The sequence below is a fragment of the Dermochelys coriacea genome, chromosome 2 (genome assembly GCF_009764565.3).
Source record: "Dermochelys coriacea isolate rDerCor1 chromosome 2, rDerCor1.pri.v4, whole genome shotgun sequence".
Taxonomy (NCBI): Eukaryota; Metazoa; Chordata; order Testudines; family Dermochelyidae; genus Dermochelys; species Dermochelys coriacea.
In genome coordinates, this window is record NC_050069.1 from 250,780,075 (window position 1) to 250,803,197 (window position 23,123).

The 23,123-nt window shown below is 39.7% G+C and overlaps 1 protein-coding gene across 2 annotated transcripts in view; it reads left to right on the plus strand.

Moving 5' to 3' along the window:
* PTPRN2 (protein tyrosine phosphatase receptor type N2) overlaps positions 1-23,123 on the plus strand; it is a 992,764-nt gene that overhangs the window by 262,239 nt on the left and 707,402 nt on the right. For both annotated transcript variants that reach the window (XM_038390254.2, XM_038390255.2), the window contains exon 3: positions 10,972-11,085. In XM_038390254.2, coding sequence (XP_038246182.1) covers positions 10,972-11,085 — 114 coding nt within the window. The remainder of the gene's footprint in view (positions 1-10,971; positions 11,086-23,123) is intronic.

Below are 23,123 nucleotides of genomic sequence, written 5' to 3' on the forward strand. Positions count from 1 at the left end.
CTTTTTTACAGAGTTTTTACAGAGATTACTTCACATTCCTAAGCAAGTTTTTTTTTCTGCCCTGGGAATATAAATACAGTTTGATTACACAATGAAGGCCTTGCCAACTCCAGTGTATTTCTTGGCACCAAAGCATTGGCACCAACCAAAAATGTAGTGGGTATTCTTGAAGTGATTGAAGTACATTTCAGTGATACTTGGAATAATTAGTGTACATAAATAAGCATTATTATATTTGCATCTTATTGCTTCCATAAATCCTTAGTCTGTGGTGACCCTCCAGCTTGATCTAACAGGTACCAGCACCTCTATTAATAGAATTCTAGCTAATAGAGATGGATTATTCACTATTCTTCATTCTCTAGTACTGTGTCTTGCCTAATTTAAATATACTAAGAAATGGGGTTCCCATTACTCTCATGGGAGGCTATTCCACGCTCTCTAGAATAGATCTCACTATCAAGAAGCTTGCTCAGATACTCAATTTTGTTCATTTTTGTAAGAGCATCCCAGTTCTCCTAGTAATACCATAAATAATTCATGTCCCACTTTTGTGTTTACACCCTTCAAACATTTGTAGACTTTATCATGCCCCTCCTTATTTTAAATCAAGTTAGTGTTAGTCGAGTTATACATATTTATCTCTTTTGACCTTTTCTCATGTCAGTCCATTCAGCCCCCTAAAATCTTTTTCTTTCTTTCTTTCTTTCTTTCTTTCTTTCTTTCTTTCTTTCTTTCTTTCTTTCTTTCTTTCTTTCTTTCTTTCTTTCTTTCTTCTCCCTCCAGTTTGTCTGTATCTTTCATATACTCTTTCTCCGAGATATAGCTAGTATCTTCCACATCTTATTCCCATTTATTTTTGCCAGCTGGTTACAGGTGCCTCAAACTTATGTCCATCTAATATTGATCCATCCTGAAACTGTAACTAGAACAGGAAACATGCCCTTTAATCTTAGTCTTGCACTACCTCTACTAAATGTGCTATTACTGAAGACGTGCATAGGCCAGTTTCACTGGTAAACTAGCAATAAATCTCATATCTGAGTTTATAATATCTTTCCTGTAGCTGTTTGGAGAAGTTGGAGTATTTCTTTCCCATTTTGCTCTTATCCCTCACACAGTCCTGAAAGTTGGGAGCAGTTGTCCAGGTAAGTCCACCTGTAAACCAGCATAGTTTATCGTGAACAAGTGGTTTTGTTTGGAGTGTCTTCTTAATGGAAAAGACAGCAGCCCTAAAATCTAGTCACCATCGTGTGTGTTATCTCTGGTCAGCCTACTCTTCTCTCATCTATTTTTTAAACTGCTGCTTTTTCTGATAAACAAAATCTTTCTCACATAGAGGTTTATGTTCCTTCTCTCCATCTGTTGCGCTCATTGAGAAATCCCAGCTTTTTACAGTTGATATTTGCCATGTACATAGTTCTTTAATCCCTTAAAATCTCTCTTCAGTTAATTGAAGTACTGTTTGTATAGTGTTATGGGACCTTGCAAACTGCTTATTAGCAGATTAGCGCAAACAGCCCAGTCCCCAGAATGTCTGTCCTCCTGCTGCTATTGCAGCTAAAAAAGTTCCTCTTTTAGAGGCAGGAAGAACATGCACACACATGATCTTCCTCAGGAGTTACTTCCTGAGACAAGAGTTCTTTGCATCTCAGCGGAACTACACTTCTTAGTGACTATCTTTGGTCAACTCTCAGCACTACAGTAGTTTTTTAATGCTCTAATAAATTTGTTAGTCTCTAAGGTGCCACAAGTACTCCTTTTCTTTTTGCGAATACAGACTAACACGGCTGCTACTCTGAAACCAGTAGTTTTTATGTAATTGCTAACTTGTATTATTCTCAGTGCCAGCATTCAGCTTTGAACATCAGCATGTTGATAATCACCAAGGTGTACCATCCTTTTTTCTTAGGATTGGTCATTAGTACTGTTATTTGTTTATAATGGTTGGAGACAGACCACAAGGTTTTATTTTTGAGCCTCAGAGTATTTCCAAGAAGATTAGGAAAGGACTTGTAGGGGATCTGGCATTCAGTAGCACTTTAAATACTACTTTTGCTTCTGACAGCAGTAACTAGCTTGTCAGAGAGAACATGTACTTGCTGATATTCCTGTTTCATTGCTGATCCTAGCTAATAGGTGCATCAGCTGGGTATTTTTCATCATCCTGACTATTACTGGTGTGCATGGATGCCACAAAGAAATAGAGAAGAATAATTATATTAAGAACAAAAATCTTTTGAATCAGGAGATCACAGTAGGCCAACTACAGGTCTTAAAGACAGATTTGTCTATTTTTTCAATCTACACAGTGTTATTATTACATTTGTAGCTTTTGGACATGAGTATTGCCTTAACAAAGTCTGTTGCCTAATACTATTTTTATGGATAATCGTGCCATGCTGTCATATTAATCAGACATGCAGCTATTTATCATACTTCCTTATATACAAATTATTTTATTAATAAAACACCTCAGTTCCTCAGTTTGTCCATGTGTTGCTTACAGGTGAGCCTGAAATGGTTCATAGAAGTCCAGGGAGCTCTAAAGATACTGGATACCTACTTATCCATAAAAAGAAAAGGAGTACTTGTGGCACCTTAGAGACTAACAAATTTATTAGAGCATAAGCTTTCGTGAGCTACAGCTCACTTCATCGGATGCATTATCATGAAAGCTTATGCTCTAATAAATTTGTTAGTCTCTAAGGTGCCACAAGTACTCCTTTTCTTTTTGCGAATACAGACTAACACGGCTGCTACTCTGAAACCTACTTATCCATGAATGTGTTTTGTACGGTGCTGTCCTTACAGTACCAGGAATACTGACCTCTCAGGAATTGGACACTTTTAAACTCTTGTGTAAAGTCACCATAGAGAGGTTAATAGTATTGCCAAATGATTGACTACACTTATGGTTTGTTATGAAAAATGTTTGAGACCAAATAACCAAACATAGCCAATTTTACTGCTAAAAATCAATAACAGTACAGTACAAAAGAAGTTACTTCCATCTGGGAAGCTGTTCACACAGTCAGTTCACCTTAAAAGAAGATGTTTTCCCCAAAATATGCATTCAAAATTAGCTATATTTATACATTACCCAAGTCTAAAATCCATCCATCAGCTTTTTACCTTGTGTTTGTGGTTCCAATGTGTATCCCTTATCTCTTGTTTTTGAACATAGCATGCCAAACCAGCTGGGCCATGAAGACTTTTCCTACCTTGTACTCATGTGTCTTGATTTTCAGAAGGTTTGTATTTTCTACTGCCAAATGCTATGTTTACCTTTGCAAGGTATTGTCAGCTATAAATGTCCTGACATAAATGGGTAAGAATGAACCTAATATAACTTAGCATAACTTTGTGCAGACATTGATAAATACAGTAATACAATATATATCATATTAATGTGACATGTAATACACATTAATGTGATGTGCAATATGTATAACATATACACTGGCTAACAGAAGTTTTAGCCCTTTACCACCAAAGCCACTCCTTTGCCATGTAATCTTTATGACTCTCTGAATTTGTGACATTTCCAGCAGCCATTTCAATGTGAATGAGAGCTGAACTAAGCCACTTGTGATGTTGGAAAGGAGAAAACAAATAAAATACCATTCAAAATGTAGACCAATTACTCCCCCCCCCCCAAAGTTCTGTTTTGGAGTATATTGGAGGGGTGGACATTTGTGGTATTTGAGGAATAAGGCTTTTTCTCAGAGATTTAAGATTCTTTTTATGGTAGTATTATTTGCCTCAGTGATTCCTCTAAATCCATATATGTTTTTAACACAGAAAAAAATATTTTTGGCTGTTGCCATGTGTTATTGACTGTTTCTAAGGTGGGTGATTTTACTTTTATTGCAATACATTATGCCATTGATAGCAAAGTCAGATCCCTGTTAAATACTGTTTTAACAAACAAACGACAAAATTAGCACTATATACAACTTGTAGGAAGTCTTAGAAAAGCGTCCAGTGGGTGAATGGGCCAGTTTTCTTCATACCAGCCTCCTTTTTTTTATTTTAAATTTTTTTAAAATCACATAGCTACATTAAACACTGTTTCACAAGTCCGTCTACCATACACATTAGTGAAGGTTTGGATCTGGGTAAATGGTTACCTATAGATGTCAGATAAAATGCCACATGTATCTCAAGTATCTTAGTTTACCAGCTATTCTGCAATATTCACCTACAAGCCTGACATCAGAATTGAGCCCTGGGGGTGAAGCTGTCCACTAGGTGCCACTGTTGCTGTTCAGAAATAGAAGTAAAACAGGACTACTGAGGCTGCATGAGGCTGAATCTAGAAAAAGCAGAGTAAAATGATAAACCAGTTTTAAAAGTTTAACATGGAAAGGTGCTCGTAGGACGTCAGCATTCTCTGCAGACCACTGTATGTTAAAATTCTGCTAGTACGTCATGCAGCTTTGGAGATTGTAATCATTAGTTATTCTGAAGAAGTATTGGTATGAGACTTTTAAGCATTTGCTTTTTCAAATCACGGTTTAAATTTTCAAAACGTTGCATGGGGAATACCAGTGTAGAACCTATTATTGCTTAATCGGTGTTAGATGCACTTCTTTTGTTAAGTGTACTTAAAAATTGATGTACAAAACATGTTTTGTTCTCTATAGAACAAAATGTTTTTAATAAATGGAATATTATAAGAATGTTGTTTACTGTGTACCGTACTCGTAAATCTTGACTGTGGATTGTAGGTTCAGTGTCTTCTGAAATAAAAAGCCATTGACATGGAAGATTAATATACTCTTCTAGAAATCATAACTGATTCATTTTCTAAACAACTTTGAAAACATGCATTACTGTACAGAATTCAAAAGGGAGAGAATAATAATATATATTTTAATAATGTCAATATGTTTCCTATAATAGCTGTTCTCTGCATAGATATTCATGACCTTAAAGTCCAATATCTTGAGACTTCCATGTCTAGAAGCAGGTACTGTGTGTCCCAGTGGAAGTCTAATGATCTCCCCTTTCCAGTTGTATAAAAGTTCTGTTTCTAACAATGCAGTGTCATGTGATATCTGGACTTTGGTTTGTCTTTAGTCCAGGATTGAACATTAATGTCCCTGAAACAATATCCAGTGAAGTTTTGGGGGAAATTCCACATTTAGGGGAAAAAAACAAAAACAAATCCATGTTTCTGGCAGATTAAATTACTAAAAAATGGCAGCTGTTTGAAACTGTTTGAAGGTTTGTAGTGGTACAATAAATCCTTCGATTAATGGACAGAGTGCACGTGAGATAATTAAGGAGATAAATACATCTTGTCATATGCATGACATCGCTGTATATGGTTTTGTGTATTTAGGTTTACCTACTGTAAATAATACACCGGTGCAAACTTTAGTTTTACACATCTTTATAACTTCATGTAACTTTATAACATCAGATAATTACTGTATAGTAAGGAAGGTATTGGCCTTGGTCCACTTATACTTTCTAACTGCATTAACCACCCTATCTGGAAGGCCTTCTAATTGCCTGACCACTACAGGCAGTCATAACAGCTGAAGGAATTGCTTCACTTGTATAAGGAAGTGCCTGATTTTAGGGCTTGCAAAATTCACGCACTTATCAGTACAATATGGGTATTTCCTTGATGGCCATGGAGACCTAAGTAATCAATTACTGAGGAATGTAAGCTTTTCAGTCAAATGAAGGCATAAGGATAGGACCCTACCAAATTCATGGCCATGAAAAAAGCGTCACGGACTGTGAAATCTGCCCCCCCAACCCCCATGAAATCTGGTCTTTTGTGTGTTTTTACATATACTATAAAGATTTCATGAGGGAGAACAACATTTCTCAAATTGGAGGTCTTGGCTCAAAAGGAAGTTGCAGGAGAGTCCCAAGGTTATGTTTGGGGAGCTATCTATTGTATGGTATTGCCACCCTTACTTCTGTGCTGCCTTCAGAGCTGGGTGGCCAGAGAGTAGTGTCTGTTGGCCAGGCGCCCAGCTCTGAAGGCAGCACCCCGCCATCAGCAGTGCAGAAGTAAAAGTGGCAATACCATACCTTGCCACCCTTACTTCTGCGTTGCTGCCTTTGGAGCTGGGCACCTGGACAGTGGCGGCTGCTGACTGCAGGCCCAGCTCTACAGGTATCAGTGCAGAAGTAAGGGTGTCAATACCATACCATACCATGCCATCCTTACTTCTGCATTGCTCCTGGCAGTGGCTCTGCCTTCAGAGCTAGGCTCCTGGCCAGCAGCCACCGCTCTCCAGCTGCCCACTTCTGAAGGCAGCGCCGCCACCCCCAGCAGCACAGAAGTAAGGGTAGCAGTACCACCACCCGCCCTACAGCAACCTTTCAACCCCCACAAAACTCCTACAATTACAACACTGCAATTTCAGATTTAAAGAGCTAAAATCATGAAATTTATGATTTTAAAAATCCTTTGACCATGAAATTGACCAAAATGGACCGAGAATGTGTTAGGGCCCTACATAAGCGATAGACACAAACTGATAACTCCAGGGCCTCTGCTCATGCTCATAGCTTTGCTCAGCAGCGGTGAAGTGGATATTACAATACTTTGGTCAGTTTTACTCGTGCTATACAGTACCCTGTGTGCAAGGTTTACTACATCTGTTTATGAACTTTCATCATCTTAAGAGACTCAGTGTTTGATTTAACTAATTACAATTTTTAGATGTCTAGCCATTAGTAAGGGAAGAGTGATCTCAGGATGGCTTCTTGGGATGTATTTCTGTACACAAGGATAATCAAAGAAGGAACCTGATGAATCCATCTCTTGTGTTTCTGAGTATGTTTTAGATGGTGTGAACAGGTTTTTCTGATAGCTCATTTTAGCTTGGTTAATTTAGACTTAGTGTAACAAGCTCAGAACTTGAATGCTCAAATAAATTTGTTAGTCTCTAAGGTGCCACAAGTACCCCTCGTTCTTTCTGCTGATATAGACTAACACGGCTACCACTCTGAAACATGGGTATATAGCAGATAATCATTTAAAAACACTTAATCAAGAATTGCTTACCTTTTGTGAAGAAAAAATTCACATGGTGAATCATTATTTCACTCAGGGTATATTTTAGGAGACTTTGCTTAAAATAAACTGAATGAGTCAGCTGCCACTAAATAGATTTGCCTTCAAGGGGAAAAAAGTCACTCGGTAGATTTGCCAAAAATCTTTTTTTGGTACCTGGTGAGACTGTGATGATGATTGTTTAGCTTATTGTGACTGAAACATTTTAACACAACTAACATTACAAAACCATATCACAAATTCTGATATTTTTTGGCCCTTTCACATAATTCAGTATCCAGATATCTCTCATGAATGCAATGTAGCATTTCTTTCCTCAGTGATGAATGGAATCTCCATTTTTCTGTAAGAATTGCATCACCAATGTACACTGATTCATCATAAACAGACCAGTAATAATGAGCTAAGGATGAGGTTTCTCTATTTGCCTCCTGCCTTCCCCCAAGAGTCATCCCTTCAGGATATGTAGTTTGTCATGCTCACAATTTCATGTGTCATCTTCTGTATTTTATCAAGAGAGGATGGTAGGTGTTCGATAAGCATATGCACTTGTGTTTCCATATCATATTCCATGCTATTCTATGCTTTGAAAAAATATGCCCTAGATAGCACATCTGCCATAACAAAGATCTTACCTGGTGCATGACTTAGGTTAATTTAGTACTTTTGTAATCTCAGCAGCAGTCTTTGTATTCTAAGAGTTGTTCTAGACCATGGCTTTTAAACAATGGCTTTTAAGTGTTTATGTTCAGTTTCTAGTGAAATCTTTCACAACTAAATACAATAGAGGGCATCTCTCCATCTATTTGGATGGAGTCATTCCTCTGGAAGCAAAAGTAGAAGTCACCTAAAAAATGAACATGTGTCCATGCATTTAACACAGATATTCCTGATATAAGTATAGGGGGAAACTAAGATAATAAAGTGATATTACCAGTGGCAATGCTTGACAAATTATAGTATTTTAATGATAACCATATGTTTATATTGATCTGTTGTCTCAATGTTTCCTCATTCTGGCTAGTGTGTGGAGTGGATGTCTTTCCTGAGTTACATTATTTCTTGGGGTACAATTTTTAGCAAAATTTTGTATAAACACATTGGTGTTATAAGCCTACAGAGTTTTTTCTTTCACTCTTTATTTATTAAATCACAATTCATGCTTTGAACTTTATCCATCATACATAAAAAAATTCCTTAAAATAGCTCTGAAGGTCTTTCCCATTTTATATGCATTTAATCAGAGCTTCAAGTAGTTTCCCATTCTTCGTCACAATTTAGCATTTATTACACAAGTGAGTAATTTTGCCACTCTAGAGGGAGCTTTTATACTAACACAATAGAATAACTTATTACAACATCTGGAAGTAGATAGGTACAACTGACCTGGAAAGGTGCTTACAGACCAATGTAACAGGCAGTAGCAGGTAAAGATCATAAGGCCACAAAAATGGGTGTGCCATGCCTCAAAGGGAGTCTTTTCAGAGATGCCATTTACCAGCTATAAATTAGTAGCATGTCATTCTCTTCCCATCTCTCTTCTACTATTGTAATTAATGGAAGTTCTGGTTCCAGTGGCACCCAATTGTACCCCTTTAATTCATATTATATCAGCATTTCAAGTGTAAGGACCAAATAATTAGCTGATTCAGATATCTTGCCTATGCTGTTCCTATAACTTCATTTAGGTTCTTGGATAGGGTGACCAGATGTCCTGTTTTTATAGGGACAGTCCCGTTTTTTAGGACTTTTTCTTATATTGGTACCTATTACCCCCCACCCCATGTCCCGTTTTATCATAGTTGCTATCTGGTTACCCTATTCTTGGAGCATAACTCAGATCAGACTTTGGACCTAATCCTTAATTTTCAAATATGACTATCTTCATTGTTTCCAGTGGCATCAAGCTGAAGACCTTGCATGAAAGTTGCCAGCCCAAATGCAAGTTTAGAAAGAGATAAGTGTATCAAGTAATCCACTTCTAAATTCTAGAACTTGCAGAAGAAATAGCTTTTCTGGTAATGACTCTTAAAATAGTATGTAAAGATGGTGTAATTGGAATTAAATACGAAGTGTGTTCTAGATTCTAGACGCAGGTTAAAATTTTTTTTTATTCAGCTGAATTTAAAACTAACACAGAATAAAATACTCCCAATAACTTGTTTGTTTGTATTATGTAATGTGGGGTTTTTTAATTCTAAACCATTGAGATTTGTAGCCAAGTTATTTGTAACCAGTTAAGGTTTTATGCCTCAACTCAGCAAGGTATTTAAGCACATGCTAATCTTTACTATGTGAATAATCCTGTTGACTTTGATGAGACTATCCATGTTCTTAGAGATAGGCACATGCCTAAGTTCCTTGATAAATCAAAGCCTTATTTGTTCATAATGAATTTACTATAAATTTATAATTCTTGATTTTTTTTTTAAAAAAGTTTGATACTGTGGCTATTTCGTACTGCGTCAGGGTTTCAAAATGAGATGGAGACTTCACACCCATTTACGTGCTTTCTTATTGAAATTTTAATTTAAAAATAATTTTCAGAAATAAAAATTGAACTAGGAGGTGAATTTTTAATGTGGGTTAATCCTATTTGGCATTTTTGGGTTTGGGAGGGTTGAAAAGGACACTGGAAAATAAATTTCAGTTAATTTCAATTAGTTATTTACATGGAATAATGAAGGTAATACTACATTATTTATTCTATGCCACATACTTGCTTGTTTTCTAGAATGTCATATGAACATTATTCATCATTTCAGAGCAACTGGACCAGTTGCTTCTCTCTCTAGTCTTTTGATTCTGCAAAATTCCATAGAAGTGAATGGATGCTTGCAAATTAATACCTGATGTTGTTTTTTGCTAATCAGATGAAGCTGTTCTTTTTAAACACAAATGTGATATCAGATGTGCAGTAATTACTGAGGTAAAACCAGTACTATGCAGAATATTCTCCTAATTAAATGTGTTGCATCTGAATAGTTTCCTTTGGATCACTCTGTAAAGCAAAACTATACTGAACAATAAATGAAACCACCTTTTTTCTCTGAAACCTGAAACTGCAGATGGTCAGAGTATATATGAAGCACCTACACTCTGAATTAGTCTTTTATATGAACGAGAGAAAGGTAATTTCAAGGTTTGAACTCCCCCCTGCCTCCCACACATACACAGGAAGCTTGTCTCAAAATGAACAATTCTCTAAATAAAGACTAATTAGGACCTAAATTAATTAGAAGGTGTGATTTGAAAAGACATTGATGAGAAGAGTCTTGTCATTTTAGACAAATAGAATGGAGCTAAATAAATTAGGCTCCATTAATATATCATTGTTCTGTGAGCAGTTTTCTTTTACTGCATTCATTAGAGGGTACTACTTGAAATGAGCCTTTGCTGGGCATTATGGATTCAGCATGCATTTACCAATGCCTGGCGCACAGTTCCTACATTAAAAATATTTCAACAAATCCTCATAATTCCTGAAAATTAATATTTATATTTTCTGGGTGCTTTGCTTTTCATCTGGAAAGCATGAGACGCTGAACACTAATTTTCCCACACTTACACAATTGTCAGAAAAGAAGCCTTACATCAAAAGATTTGGAAGCCAGAAGTCTGAAATTACTTTTTTTTTAAAGTGTAATCTTATAACTTTAAAATATACAATAGATCCTCCCTCCCTCCTCTACCAGGATAATTTTCTTCCAGTATTATTTATTCTGATAGAAAATGCACTGCTTCATGACTACTTCAAAATTCCAGTAGTCCTTTGATGACTTTTTAAAACTGTGTTCTAAAGAGTTTTTGCAGTATATAATTAGGACATATTGCAAGTGCACATCTCATCATGTGTTTCTTCCTTTCAAAGAATGAAAACTATTTTTTCTTTTCCTTTCCCCTTTTGCCTTCTTTTTCTGCAGATGGAGCATTTGGGAGATGTCAGCGGGTTCCGGTAATAGATGTATATAAATATGAAATTTCACCCTCCATTCTTCAGCACCTAAGGATCATCTTAGAGAAGCTTTCACATAGAGGTACAGTAAAAATTGATTGAGAGTGGACCCAAGAAACGTGTGGGGCAAAAGAGCAACAGTCCGTGGTGTAGAGTAGTGTCATTATTTTCTGTGGGTTTTGGTATTGTGTGGTACAGAAAATTTAAATCAGTATGTTTCAGGCCTGATCCTAAAGTTCTTATCCAGGCAGAACACCTCCTGAGCCAGTGAATGTGTAGCAGTGTTTTGGTGAAGCATCTAAAGGAAGGTTATATCCCCTCTGCAAACCATGTGTATCTGTGCCTTCAACCTTTTCTATGCTGAAATTTTAGCCATTGGTGTACCTCCACAAGAGTAGACATGGGTTACGCTAGTGCAGGGTTCTCAAACGTCGTTGCATTGCGGCCCCCCTCTGACAACAAAGTTACTACATGAGGCAGAAGGGGCTGCAGCCCGAACCCCATTGCCCAAGGTGGGGGTGGAGCTCGGGCTTCAGCTTCAGTCCTGGGTCCTAGCAAGTCTAATGCTTTGCGGTCCTGACCCACAGTTTGAGGACTGCTGCACTAGTGTAAATCATTAATACCTGAGGAATAATTTACTATACATTTGAATGCATCACAGCACGTGGCAGGATAAAAGTACATCAGGCACCCAGCTTGCTAGGGGTTAAGTTTCCATCAGCTATGAGAAATTCCTAACTTCCTAATTAATTCCTCTTCTTTATTTGAACTGTTCTAGTTTCATTTAACTACTAAATCTAGCATGGCTGTAGTAATGCTTAGTGAATCTTCCTTGAGATAATCCCTACACTCACTCTAAAGTGATGGAAAGGCTGAAAAGGGAGAATCTGGTTTCTGAGTGGCTTACTTGGAATTAACAAAACAAAACTTTGAACAAAATGAAGAACAGTAACTTGAACAAACTTCTTTATGTGTTATAAGTGAATAGACACATCTGTTTTGGAGACAGAGATAAAAACAGGAAAGCATTGTCATTTTAATCTTTATTTTAAATGGTTCCAGAATGTATGTTGGAATGATTTATTATACACCCTTGCAGGACACCAAAATAGCCTGTGGATTTATTTTCTGTCCAGCTGCTTCCTACTGATGTGATCCTAGCTTGCCATTCATTAAGGGCTAAATCAGGGGGGGCCAACCTGTGGCTCTCGGGCCACGTGCGGCTCTTCAGAAGTTAATATGTGGTTCTTTGTATAGGCACTGACTCCGGGGCTGGAGCTACAGGCACCAACTTTCCAGTGTGCTGGAGGGGAGCAGTGTGCTCACTGCTCAACCCCTGGCTCTGCCATAGGCCCTGCCCCCACTCCACCCCTTCCGACCCCCTCCCCTGAGCCTGCCGTGCCCTCGCTCCTCCCCCTCCGAGCCGCCTGCATGCCACAAAACAACTGATTGGGAGGTGCGGGCAGGGCGGGGGAGGCACTGATTGGAGGAAGTGCTGGTGGGTGGGAGGTGCTGGGAGCGGGAGTGAGGAGGGGAGCTGCAGATGTATTACTGTGGCTCTTTGGCAATGTACATTGGTAAATTCTGGCTCCTTCTCAGGCTCAGGTTGGCCACCCCTGGGCTAAATCAATATCTTCCGTGCAAAGCCCAAGGCAATGGTCTTTGCTCAGAGCAACTTTGTAGGAGCTGGAGAGATGGAATCCTTCCTCATCTGTGAGTATGATGTGGGACAACTGTGAAGCCAGGTACCTAGTGACTACTTACTGTCTCCCAGCTCCCTTGAAGGATTTGGGACTGGTGGATCTCCACTGTCTGTGGACCCTTTGCCAGACCCCACCACACTCTAACTTGCTCATGATCTACCTGCCATCCCCATGCTCTTGTGCAGAGAGCCATCATTGATCACCGAGCTTGTTTTGATACAGAATTTCTCTGCACATGTTCTCTCTATCTGGAGCCTACCATCCTTCCAGCAGATATGTTGGCATTTCTGCTGCACTTTAATCCTTGTAAAGGGGCATGCAGTATTTTCCTCTAAGGGAAATATTATGAATGAAATGTGGTCTGTCTCCTTCTTAGTGCATTGAAAGAGACTGGTGTAGAATATGCATATTAAATACCAGGTAGGGAAGGAAGGGGTATGTCACTATTAAACCTGGTTCAGGAACCTTACACACACACATAAACACACACGTTCATCTTTCTGCTTGCTCTCACATCAGTTTGAGCTCTCTTGTCTAATATTCTCAGCAATTAGGTACCATGGGGACCTCAAAAATATCTACAACAGATACATACAATATACACATTCAGTGCGTGTCATACTTCTTCCCTACTCTCCTCATTCTTGGCAAATACTGGAGTATTCATTGTGCATAAAGAACTGAACCAACAGAACCAATTATAACTCTTCAGTTGGTAGAAATGTTTAAAGTGTGTCCATTGTTGTGACAGTTCTGCCAGATTAGTTTTATCAATGTTTACCCAATCCATTATTCTTATAATGAGGTTTAGAGGGAAGTCTTTGTTTTCTGCTGTAGGTATCAAGGTCCATACTTCCTACCTATGTGTGTCAGTTGTAATGATGATGATTTGCATGGTTAATACTGCTTTCCTGTGCACTCTACAGAATATCATGTCTCTTTCATCCAATTCAGACATAAAGGAAACTTGCTCATTCAGGACCACACAGATGGTCCAGAAATACTCAGAGAAGGTCTTAACTTGCTCCAAAAGATCGCTCCATGAGCAGTTCTAATTTCCAGTTTTGCCTTGTCCTTCAGCAGCACTACTAACTAGCTCTGCTTCAGCTAAAGCTACATCTACCATGAAAAGAACAGGATCAAACTGCACCCTTTGTTACTGGCATAGCAACATGCCACACAGATTTTACCTGAAAGATTGTACAATATGTCAATTATAATTCATTTCAGAATGAGTAAAATTCCTGTTAGCAGCTGCATCAGCCATATTGCCAATTAAGAGTATTTTTGTTGCTCATTATCTTGAGTGGTTTTCTAGTACCTTTGGTCTTAATTTTTACAATGGGTTGTTGTTTTTTTCTTCCAGATTTTTACATTCTGTCAGTAGTACTAACTTCCTCATTTTCCTCTGCAGGTAGCATGCACGCCTCTATTTCCTTATTGCTAATTAGGCTATTCATCCTCATTTTTCTTTATTTTTGGTGTTGTTGATTACTTTCAAGTGAAGTTTTTGATCAAAGCAAGGGCCAAAAGGAAAGGTTGTATGTTCAGATACAATAAAATAAAGTAGAATGTAGCACTAATAACACATCAGTTTATTCTGTCACCCTTAGTTACGTGCAGTATGCTAGCAAAGCATACAATAGAAAGTTGGATGAGTCATACTATTGATGTTAATCTCCTTAATAAAGGATCTTGACTTTATATTGAATTAAATTTTCACGAGGGTACAATTTTCATGGCTCTTTTACCCACTGAGAGTATTTCTGTTTATGTCAGCTGTCAGTACCTTGCTGCGAAGTTTTGTTTTCTCACAGTACTGTAATCCCGCATGGCATTTTCGCTCATACGATCCTTGTCAAGACTCTGGCAATGCTCATTATGAAGATTTTCTGAAAAGTTTATGAACTTTGGTGTGGGTAGGAAAAAAGCCCTTGATGGTTGCTGAAATTTATAATCAGCTTCTTGTGCCACTGGTCCTTCCATAATGCATGAGAAGGAGGTAAAACATTTCTCATTCTTATTCAAATGGCTGCACATGTGGGTTCCACTCTGTACTGTGCCAGAATTGGAGAGTTTTCTGCAGCACTGCCTGTTGGGGAGGTGCACGCACCCTGTGCCTCCATGTGGCCCCTCCAGAGGCTATATATGGGCATCACCCTCAGTTCCTTCTCACCAACCATCTCCTGAGTCTGAGTTCCCTGTGTGGTTTACCTCAGGGTTTTTTGTCTATGAAGCCAGCAAGTTAGATTCCTGCTTTTTTTTCTTAGTTAATAGCTGGTTAGTTAGTGCTCAGTGTCTAGTTTCTTTACTGTTTTATTTGATTTAGTCAGTTAGTTTTGGTGTGAGGCTCCAGTGGTCATTGAGCAGTGCCCATCTTGTGGGGTGTCTATTTTAAATAGTGACATCCATCCCCATGCATTGTCTTTTGTGTCTCAGCAAGGGACACATTAAAGAGAGGTGTAGTATCTGCTGTTCTTTCAAGAAAAGGATGCAGATTTCCAGAGATCTGCATCTCAAGCAGCACCTCACAGAGCAGATGAGGATACCTGCTTCAGTCACAGGGCCTTCGGATCACCCAGATTCTCACACTGCTACAGAAGCTGCAGTGGTCTCTGGCAGACCCCTGGATGCAGACTGTTCTCAGAGAAAAAAAGGCTGATTTTCCTCCGGGGATTCCCCAAAACAGGATCCATAACATGACTGAAATCACCCCAGATCAAAGAAGGACTCTTCCTCCTCTTCAAAGAACATTGGAACATTGCCAGGACTGCTCAGGTACTTGGTACTGCTGGGCCATCAACCTGTGTCTCCCTGTATATACTTTACACACTTCTTCAGCAGTGGCCCTTTTGGAACTCCCGGGGTGTCTCCCAGGTCTCAATCACCAGCATACTTGAAGGGAAGATTGACAGACCATTTTGCTCGGTACCTGCCAGAGCCACCTACATTGCAGGCCCCTGCAGATACTGGCCCCTGTAACTAACCAGTCTTACAAGACTACCACAGGAGCAGGTTGTACCACAAGAGGACCCACTGACCCCAGTTAATCTGTTGTCCTTCTCATTCGATGACTCAGCGGCCTCAGATTCCTCTTCCTTAGTTTCAGAGGATTTTAAATCTTACCAGGACCAACTGAGGAGGATGGCTGAATTGTTAGGCACAGAAATTGTGTTTGTCCAAGAGAACATGTTCAGGCTTTTGGACTTTGTTCAGGCAGCAGCCCATGGGAGAGTGGCCTTGCCTATTAAAGAAGCTCTTTTGGAACAGGCGAAGGCCTTGTGACACATGCCAGCCTTCTTAGCGCTTACAGCCAGGTGCACGGAGAAATGATACCACATTCTAATGCAAGACTTCAAGTGTTTTTATTCCTACCCTGCCCCATACTTCCTTGTGGTCACAGCTGCCAATGAGATGTTGTGACAGGGAGATTTAAATCAGCTCCTAGAGTCCAAGAGACTTAACGTTGGGAATAAATTATTCCATCTCCTCTCTCCAGATGTCCATAGCTAACCAGCAGACGCTGTTAGCAAAATATAATTTTGTAAACTGGAAAGCAATGCCCATGTTTACTAATAGGCTGCCTGAAGATGAAATGGAGGAGTTCAGCCTGGCAGAAGGCCAATTGGTGGCCAATACATCGCTCCTGTTGGTGCTTAGTGAGGCAGATGCTTGTTTTTGGGGAATGGCCTCTGCAATAACCAGTGAGAAGAGGCTGCTGGTTACAAAACTCTGGTATAGCCTCTGACATCCAGCAAACCATAGAGGACCTTGATTTGGATGGTCAGTTTTTGTTCTCTGACAAAACCGATGAGTTTGCGCTCATTTAAACACTCCTGTGCTATACTCCATTAATTGGGGATCTATACTCCAGCCCCCAAGAAATAGCAGTACAGGACTCTATAACAGCTACTACTCTAAAACAATACTCTCAGCAGTATTACAGGTAGCCTTGATATCCTCTGAAGCAGCATGACTTTTTGGGGAGGAGGCACAAGTCACAGAGATGGAGATCCTCCAGCTCCTACTAGAATCAACCATCTTGTTCTCTGTCATCTTTGGGGAAACAGCAGATTTTATTTCTTCCTCAAGGACAGCAATACAGCCACCAGCAATCATCCGGTCTCTCCCCCTAGCCCTTTGGGAACAGATTATCCTAGTTTTTCAGTGCTCAGGAAATCATAACTCATAAATGGGTCCTAAGCACTGAGAGACTGGGTTACTCTAGCCTCTCCATCCCTATCTCACAAAACTGTGTTCCTTCAGTAAGATCTGATTCTGTTCACTCTAGATGCCCCTGAAGAAATCCACCCTCAATATCAGGGAAAGGGGTTCATAATACTTTCCGATCCCCAAGTCAAAGGGGATCTGAGACCCATACTAAACCTTCAAAATTTCAACAAGTTATAGCAGATATATAAGATTTTGCATGGCTTCCCTGGCATCAATCCTTCCCTCCCTAAACCACAAGGACTGGTTTGCTAGATCTCCAGGATGCCTGTTTCCATGTGGCAGTATTGCCAAGTCACAGGAAGTTTGAGATTTGTAACGGAAAGTTGACATTATCAATACACAGTACTTCCTTTTGGCCTGTCCTTGGCCCCAGGTGTAATTCATCAAGTACATTGTCGTGGTGGCATTCTTGAGGAGGAATGGAATTCATTATCTTCCCTTACATGGAGATTAGTTAGCACCACGCAGATCTGAACTTTGAATTCTTTTCCATGTCCAGTTCATTATCCATCTCTTCAGTCATTTGATACTCATGCTGAACAAGGGGAAGTCATCATTATTCCAACACAGGGGATTGAGTTTATTGGAGCTCTGTTCAATTCTACAAAATTGATGGCTTTTTGCCCTCAAGACAGGTTTCAGGCAATTTGCCAGTTGTGCCACTGCACCATCACTGTTCAGGTATGTTTAAGGATACTAGGCTACATGGTTTCATGTATTTACGTGACTCTGCATGCCAGGCTATGCCTGTGCATCATTCGAGGGTGGCAGAAGCTAGTCTCTCGATTGAACAGACACCCCCCTGAACAAATTGGTCTGGGTTTCTCCTGCAGTCCTGTGTTTCCTAGCATAGTGGATGGATCAGAACAATGTATATGGAGGCATAGCATTTGCTCATCTCCTTCCAATCAAGACAATCATTATCAACACCTCTCTGATAAGTTGGGTGCACATTTAGGGGGTTTGCAAATCTAAGCTTTGTGGACCAAGCAAGATGTGGCTCTTCATATCTGTGTTCTTGAACTTTGAATGATTCACACTTGCTATGCTTTTACCCCTCACCTCAAGGGCTTGTTGGTCCAGAAGCTCACTGACAATACAACTTCAGTATACTGTTTGAACAGACAGGGAGGAGCATGGTCTATTCAGGTCTGTTGGGAAGTGATGACGCTCCAGCACTTTTGCATCAAAGAAGGCATTGCTCCTATTGCTGCTCACTTACCTTGCTTCCAGAATCAGCTGGCAGAGTTTCAGGAAGAATTTCCCTGTGAATCATGAATGGGTGCTAAAGAATATTGTATGGGGTAACCATCTTCAAGGCCTGGGGTATTCTGTCAGTCAACTTATTCACAGTGAAAGACAACAAGAAATGTCAGTTTTCTTCTAGAGTAGGTCATAGTCGAGGCTCACTAACTGATGCCTTTCTGCTGAGATGAGGACCATAGCTCAAGTATGCATTCCCTTCTATTCTGCTCATCCATCAGATCATACTCATATTGAAACAAGATAGTGCCAAGATAATCCATGTTGGCCACTGTGGTTGAGAAAGTGCTGATTCTCAAATCTTCACAGTCTCTCGATTCAACCCCGTCACCCCTCCTGTGATTTCTTAAGTGTGGACAAATGTGGCACCCAGATCTGAGCGGCCTGCGCCTCTCGGCATGTCTGCTGCCTGGTTGGATCAAGTAACAAAGGACTTGTCAGTGGCAGTTCAGGACATTCTACTTAATAATGGGAAGCAGTCCACTAGGTCCACCTACAAAGCTAAATGGAGGCATTTCTTGATCTGGTTCATTAGTCAGAGAATTCAGCCAACAGATGCTAAGATTCAGGAAATTTCAGAGTACCTGCTACATCTTAAATCCGTGGTTCTTTCTCTGGATTCCACTTAGCTGTGATCTTGGCAATCCATCCTCACATTCAAGGGAAACCATTTTTTTCCAACCCCAAGGTTATTAGATTTTTAAAAGGCATTGTTGGCCTTTTTCCTTCTGTAAAACACTTGGTTCCTCTTTGGGAACCTCCACTGTATTAGTGACTCAGATGTGTCCTCCATCCAAGCCTTTGGCAACCTATTCTTTGTCTCACTTCTGTCAGAAAACATTCTTTTTCATTGCAATTATGTCAGCCAGAAGAGTAGAGGTAAAGCTATATAGTTAGGATCAGATGAAATGCCAACACTTCCGATGTTTTCAACAAAAATAATATCAACATTTCATCAGAACCAAATTACACAGTTATGTGTATTTTTTTCCTAAAGCTACATTCAAGTAGAGATGAAGAGTAGCTTCACACTGGGTATGTAAAGTGAGCACTGGCTTTCTATCAGGGCATGACTAAATCCTTTTAGGCTATCTTCTTGTTTCTTTGTCTCTTTTATGCCCACAGAATTAAAGATCAGGGAGTTTCATCACAGTTTCCAGATTGATTACTTCCCGCATCACAACAGTATGTGGGGTATCAAACACCCCTCCACTGCAGCGATTGTTGACCCATTCAACAAGGGCTCAAGCTACTGCAGTGTTTTTGAGGGACATCCCCATATTGGACAATTGTAGGGCTGTTACTTGGTCCTTCACTAACCATTACACCATCTTGACTACGTAAATATCAGATGCAAACTTTGGGAAAGTATTTCTGCAGATGATATGTAAGTTATCTCCAAGCCCCACCTCTTAACAGTACTACTTGTGAGTCACCTGAGTGGAATACACATGTGCAACCCATCAAAGAATGATAAAATGGTTATGTACCTGTATTGTTACTGTTGTGCTTTGAGGCATGGTTCACGTGGATTTTCCATGACCCATCCTCCATCCCTTCTGCATTGGAGTTTTGAGACCCTCTGCACCAATGTCTTCTGACTTAAAGAAACTGAGCATGGTTAGAGCAATGCTGCCCTTATATAACCTTGGGAGGTTATACAAGGAGCCACAAGGACATGCAGGCTGCTCATGTTACCCTGACAGGTACTGCTACCGAAAGCTCCAGCACACACAGGGTTCACACACCCCTGAATGGAATAGATATGTGAACTACATCTTTAAAAACAACAGTTGCAATACAGGAAAGTAACTGTGTTTTCCCAGAGTTATAGAGCTGTCAAGAAAAGGTTGCTTAGAAAGCACTGTCCGTCTACTAAAGACCAGCATTACAAAGATAGCCAGAAAGCACAGCACTATAGAAGGCAGGATGGATGAGATTGTACAGTCCCTGAAGAGATGGAAGTATTTATCACTGTTGCTGGTCTTCAGAATCATCTTAACACAAGCCACTGTGAGAGATATCAAAGAAGAGGAATCCCAATGAATGCCAGGACTGGCTCTAGGCACCAGCAAAGCAAGCACGTGTGTGGAGCGGCACAATTCCAGGGATGCCCATCTTTTTTTTTCTTTTCTTGGGCAGTTGTGCTCTCGGAGCTCGGGGCGGCAAAAAACCTAGAGCCGGCCCTGATGAACGCATATTTGTGTTACTATGCACTAAAATGCCTGAACTTCTTTACGGTGGTGGTGTTAGTAGGACTTAAAATATGTATTCATTTTCCTTTTTGTCCAAATTGTTTAATCAGACAGTCAAAGAAATGAATGACACAGACAAAGAGATCACTCATCCCCAGTTCTTTACAAGATTCTGGAAAAGTATGATGGTCAAGTTATCCCAGATGACCATGTGAATTTATCAGAAGTATGCAAGGCAATATGGAAGCACTTGGTGAAACTCCATTAAAATTCAAACAGAGTCAAAAATGTCACTAGGAAACATATTAAAAGCAATAATAAAGAGCATGATGGCATTTCTTTTATTCACTATGTCAGAAGGGAATTGCATTTGTTTCTTAAAGCAGTTTCTCACCAATGATTCTAAAAGGCTAATAATTAGCAGATGTTATTAAACCACTTTGGAACACAGCTGCTACAGCAACATGTGTTACAAGAAAAAAGAGTTAATGTAGGAAGCATTGTGCAACCACCCACTCAGAGTGCTTGTACGAAACACTGTCTCATGCAGAGCAAAACATCTTATGCTGATATTTAAGGTAAATTAAATCTCTGAATGCACCAAGGCAGCATGTTTCCAGACTCTTCAGCTTCCATACGACATAGGTACTGACACTCTGCATTTTACTTGTATTGGAAAGCCTGGTTTGTTGGGTTTTCTTTGTTTTGTTTTTGATGTTTTGTTTTGAGGAATAAATGAGAACAATGGTTTATGTACCATTTGTTAGTGGGTTTGGCTTGGATAAATGTTTCCAAGTCAAGTTGCTTTTTGCTATTGGATCTGACCATTCAAAACTCTAAGGAAGAAAACTTAGTTGATATGGCTGTTTACTAGAGTTGCACAAAAAAAATCCAAATTTTGAATTTTTTCATTTGAAAAAAAGGATACATTATTTTAAAATGCAACCATGTCTGTTGTGTACTGTTTCTAAAAATGCTTTTTTGTGCATCTTGCGTTTTCAAACAATGACCACAGCTTCTGTTGCATCTTCAAAGAAGAAAGTACTTACATGAGTCAAGACTCTAGCAAAGTGTATAAGCATTGTAATCAACTTGATATATTTTCCTTTTGTTTTCTCACTTATATTTTACATTATCTTTTCTCTCCCTATTGCAGTTTTAACTTGCAGACATTAATTTTCTCTTTTACTTCACCTGACCTCAGTTTTATCAAGATGGTGTAGTGGTACATGCAACACCAACTAAGGACAAAAAAAAACCTAATAAAAGTCAATGATAACTTCCCGAGTGGGTGGTTGGCTCTGGAGCTGGCAACAAATTCACAGACCATTTATAAAAGTATTATTACTTTTCTTTATGTTGTATTTAGGTTCTTGTATGAGGTCCATTGCAGTAGTATCCTTGAGAAAAAGGTTTGACAACTGGCTTGTGACATTATACAGTAAATCAAGTGTAGGCACTCTGTAGTAGAGGGGCTTCTGAACATAATTGGGAGTGTTCCAGTTGGGAAGATTCTGAGTGCTGCAATCCAGCCTTGGAGACTACAATTCCCATGATGCCTTGGGGGAAGAGAGAAAGAAAGATACTTCCTCTCCCAGGGAAAGCATGCCGTGGGCTCCATTATGGAGAGGAGTTGAGATTGCTTTTGTGGAGCTCTTCCATACAAGGAGCTGCTAGGAAACCAGAAGCTGCTGCTATGAGCTTGCTGGTGCTTTGATCAAGCAGGGAGCCTCAGAGGTGGTTGGTGGCTTCACGGGAGCCAGGGCAGAGGCTGTTGCGGTGCCTAGAGCTGACTGAGGTGGGCATGCAGTGAAGGCAGTGTGAGTAACCACGCCCCTTGTTTGGGAAAGTACTTGCAAGGGAAGGGGGACAGCAAAGAGACTTCAAGGGGTTGTCTGAGTCTGAGAAGAGGGAAAGTGGTCTTCTCCTCGAACCAGAACAGTTGCCAACAGTTACTAACATTGGGTTAAAACATCTCTAATCTTCAGATGAGGTGGGCAGCTTGGAATGATCCCAAATTAGAATTGTTCTGCCCCTCGTTACATTGACTGAACTGATACACTGGACCAACAGAGTGCTGTCTCTAGCTTCAAGATCTTCAAACACACCTGTCAAGGTTCCTTCCCCACTCTGAACTCTAGGGTACAGATGTGGGGACCTGCATGAAAAACCCCCTAAGCTTATTTTTACCAGCTTAGGTTAAAACTTCCCCAAGGTACAAACTATTTTGCCTTTTTCCCTTGGACTTTATTGCTGCCACCACCAAGCGTCTAACAAATATAACAGGGAAAGAGCCTGCTTGGAAACGTCTTTTCCCCCACCCAGAATCCTCCCAAACCTTACACCCCCTTTCCTAGGGAAGGCTTGATAAAAATCCTCACCAGTTTGTGTAGGTGAACACAGACACAAACCCTTGGATCTTAAGAACAATGAAAAAGCAATCAGGTTCTTAACAGAAGAATTTTAATTAAATAAAAAGTAAAAGAATCACCTCTGTAAAATCAGAATGGTAAATACCTTACAGGGTAATTAGATTCAAAACATAGAGAATCCCTCTAGGCAAAACCTTAAGTAACAAAAAGACACAAAAACATGCATTCCATTCAGCACAACTTATTTTATCAGCCATTTAAACAAAATGGAATCTAATGCATATCTAACTAGATTGCTTATTAACCCTTTACAGGAGTTCTGACCTGCATTCCTGCTCTGGTCCCAGCAAAGGC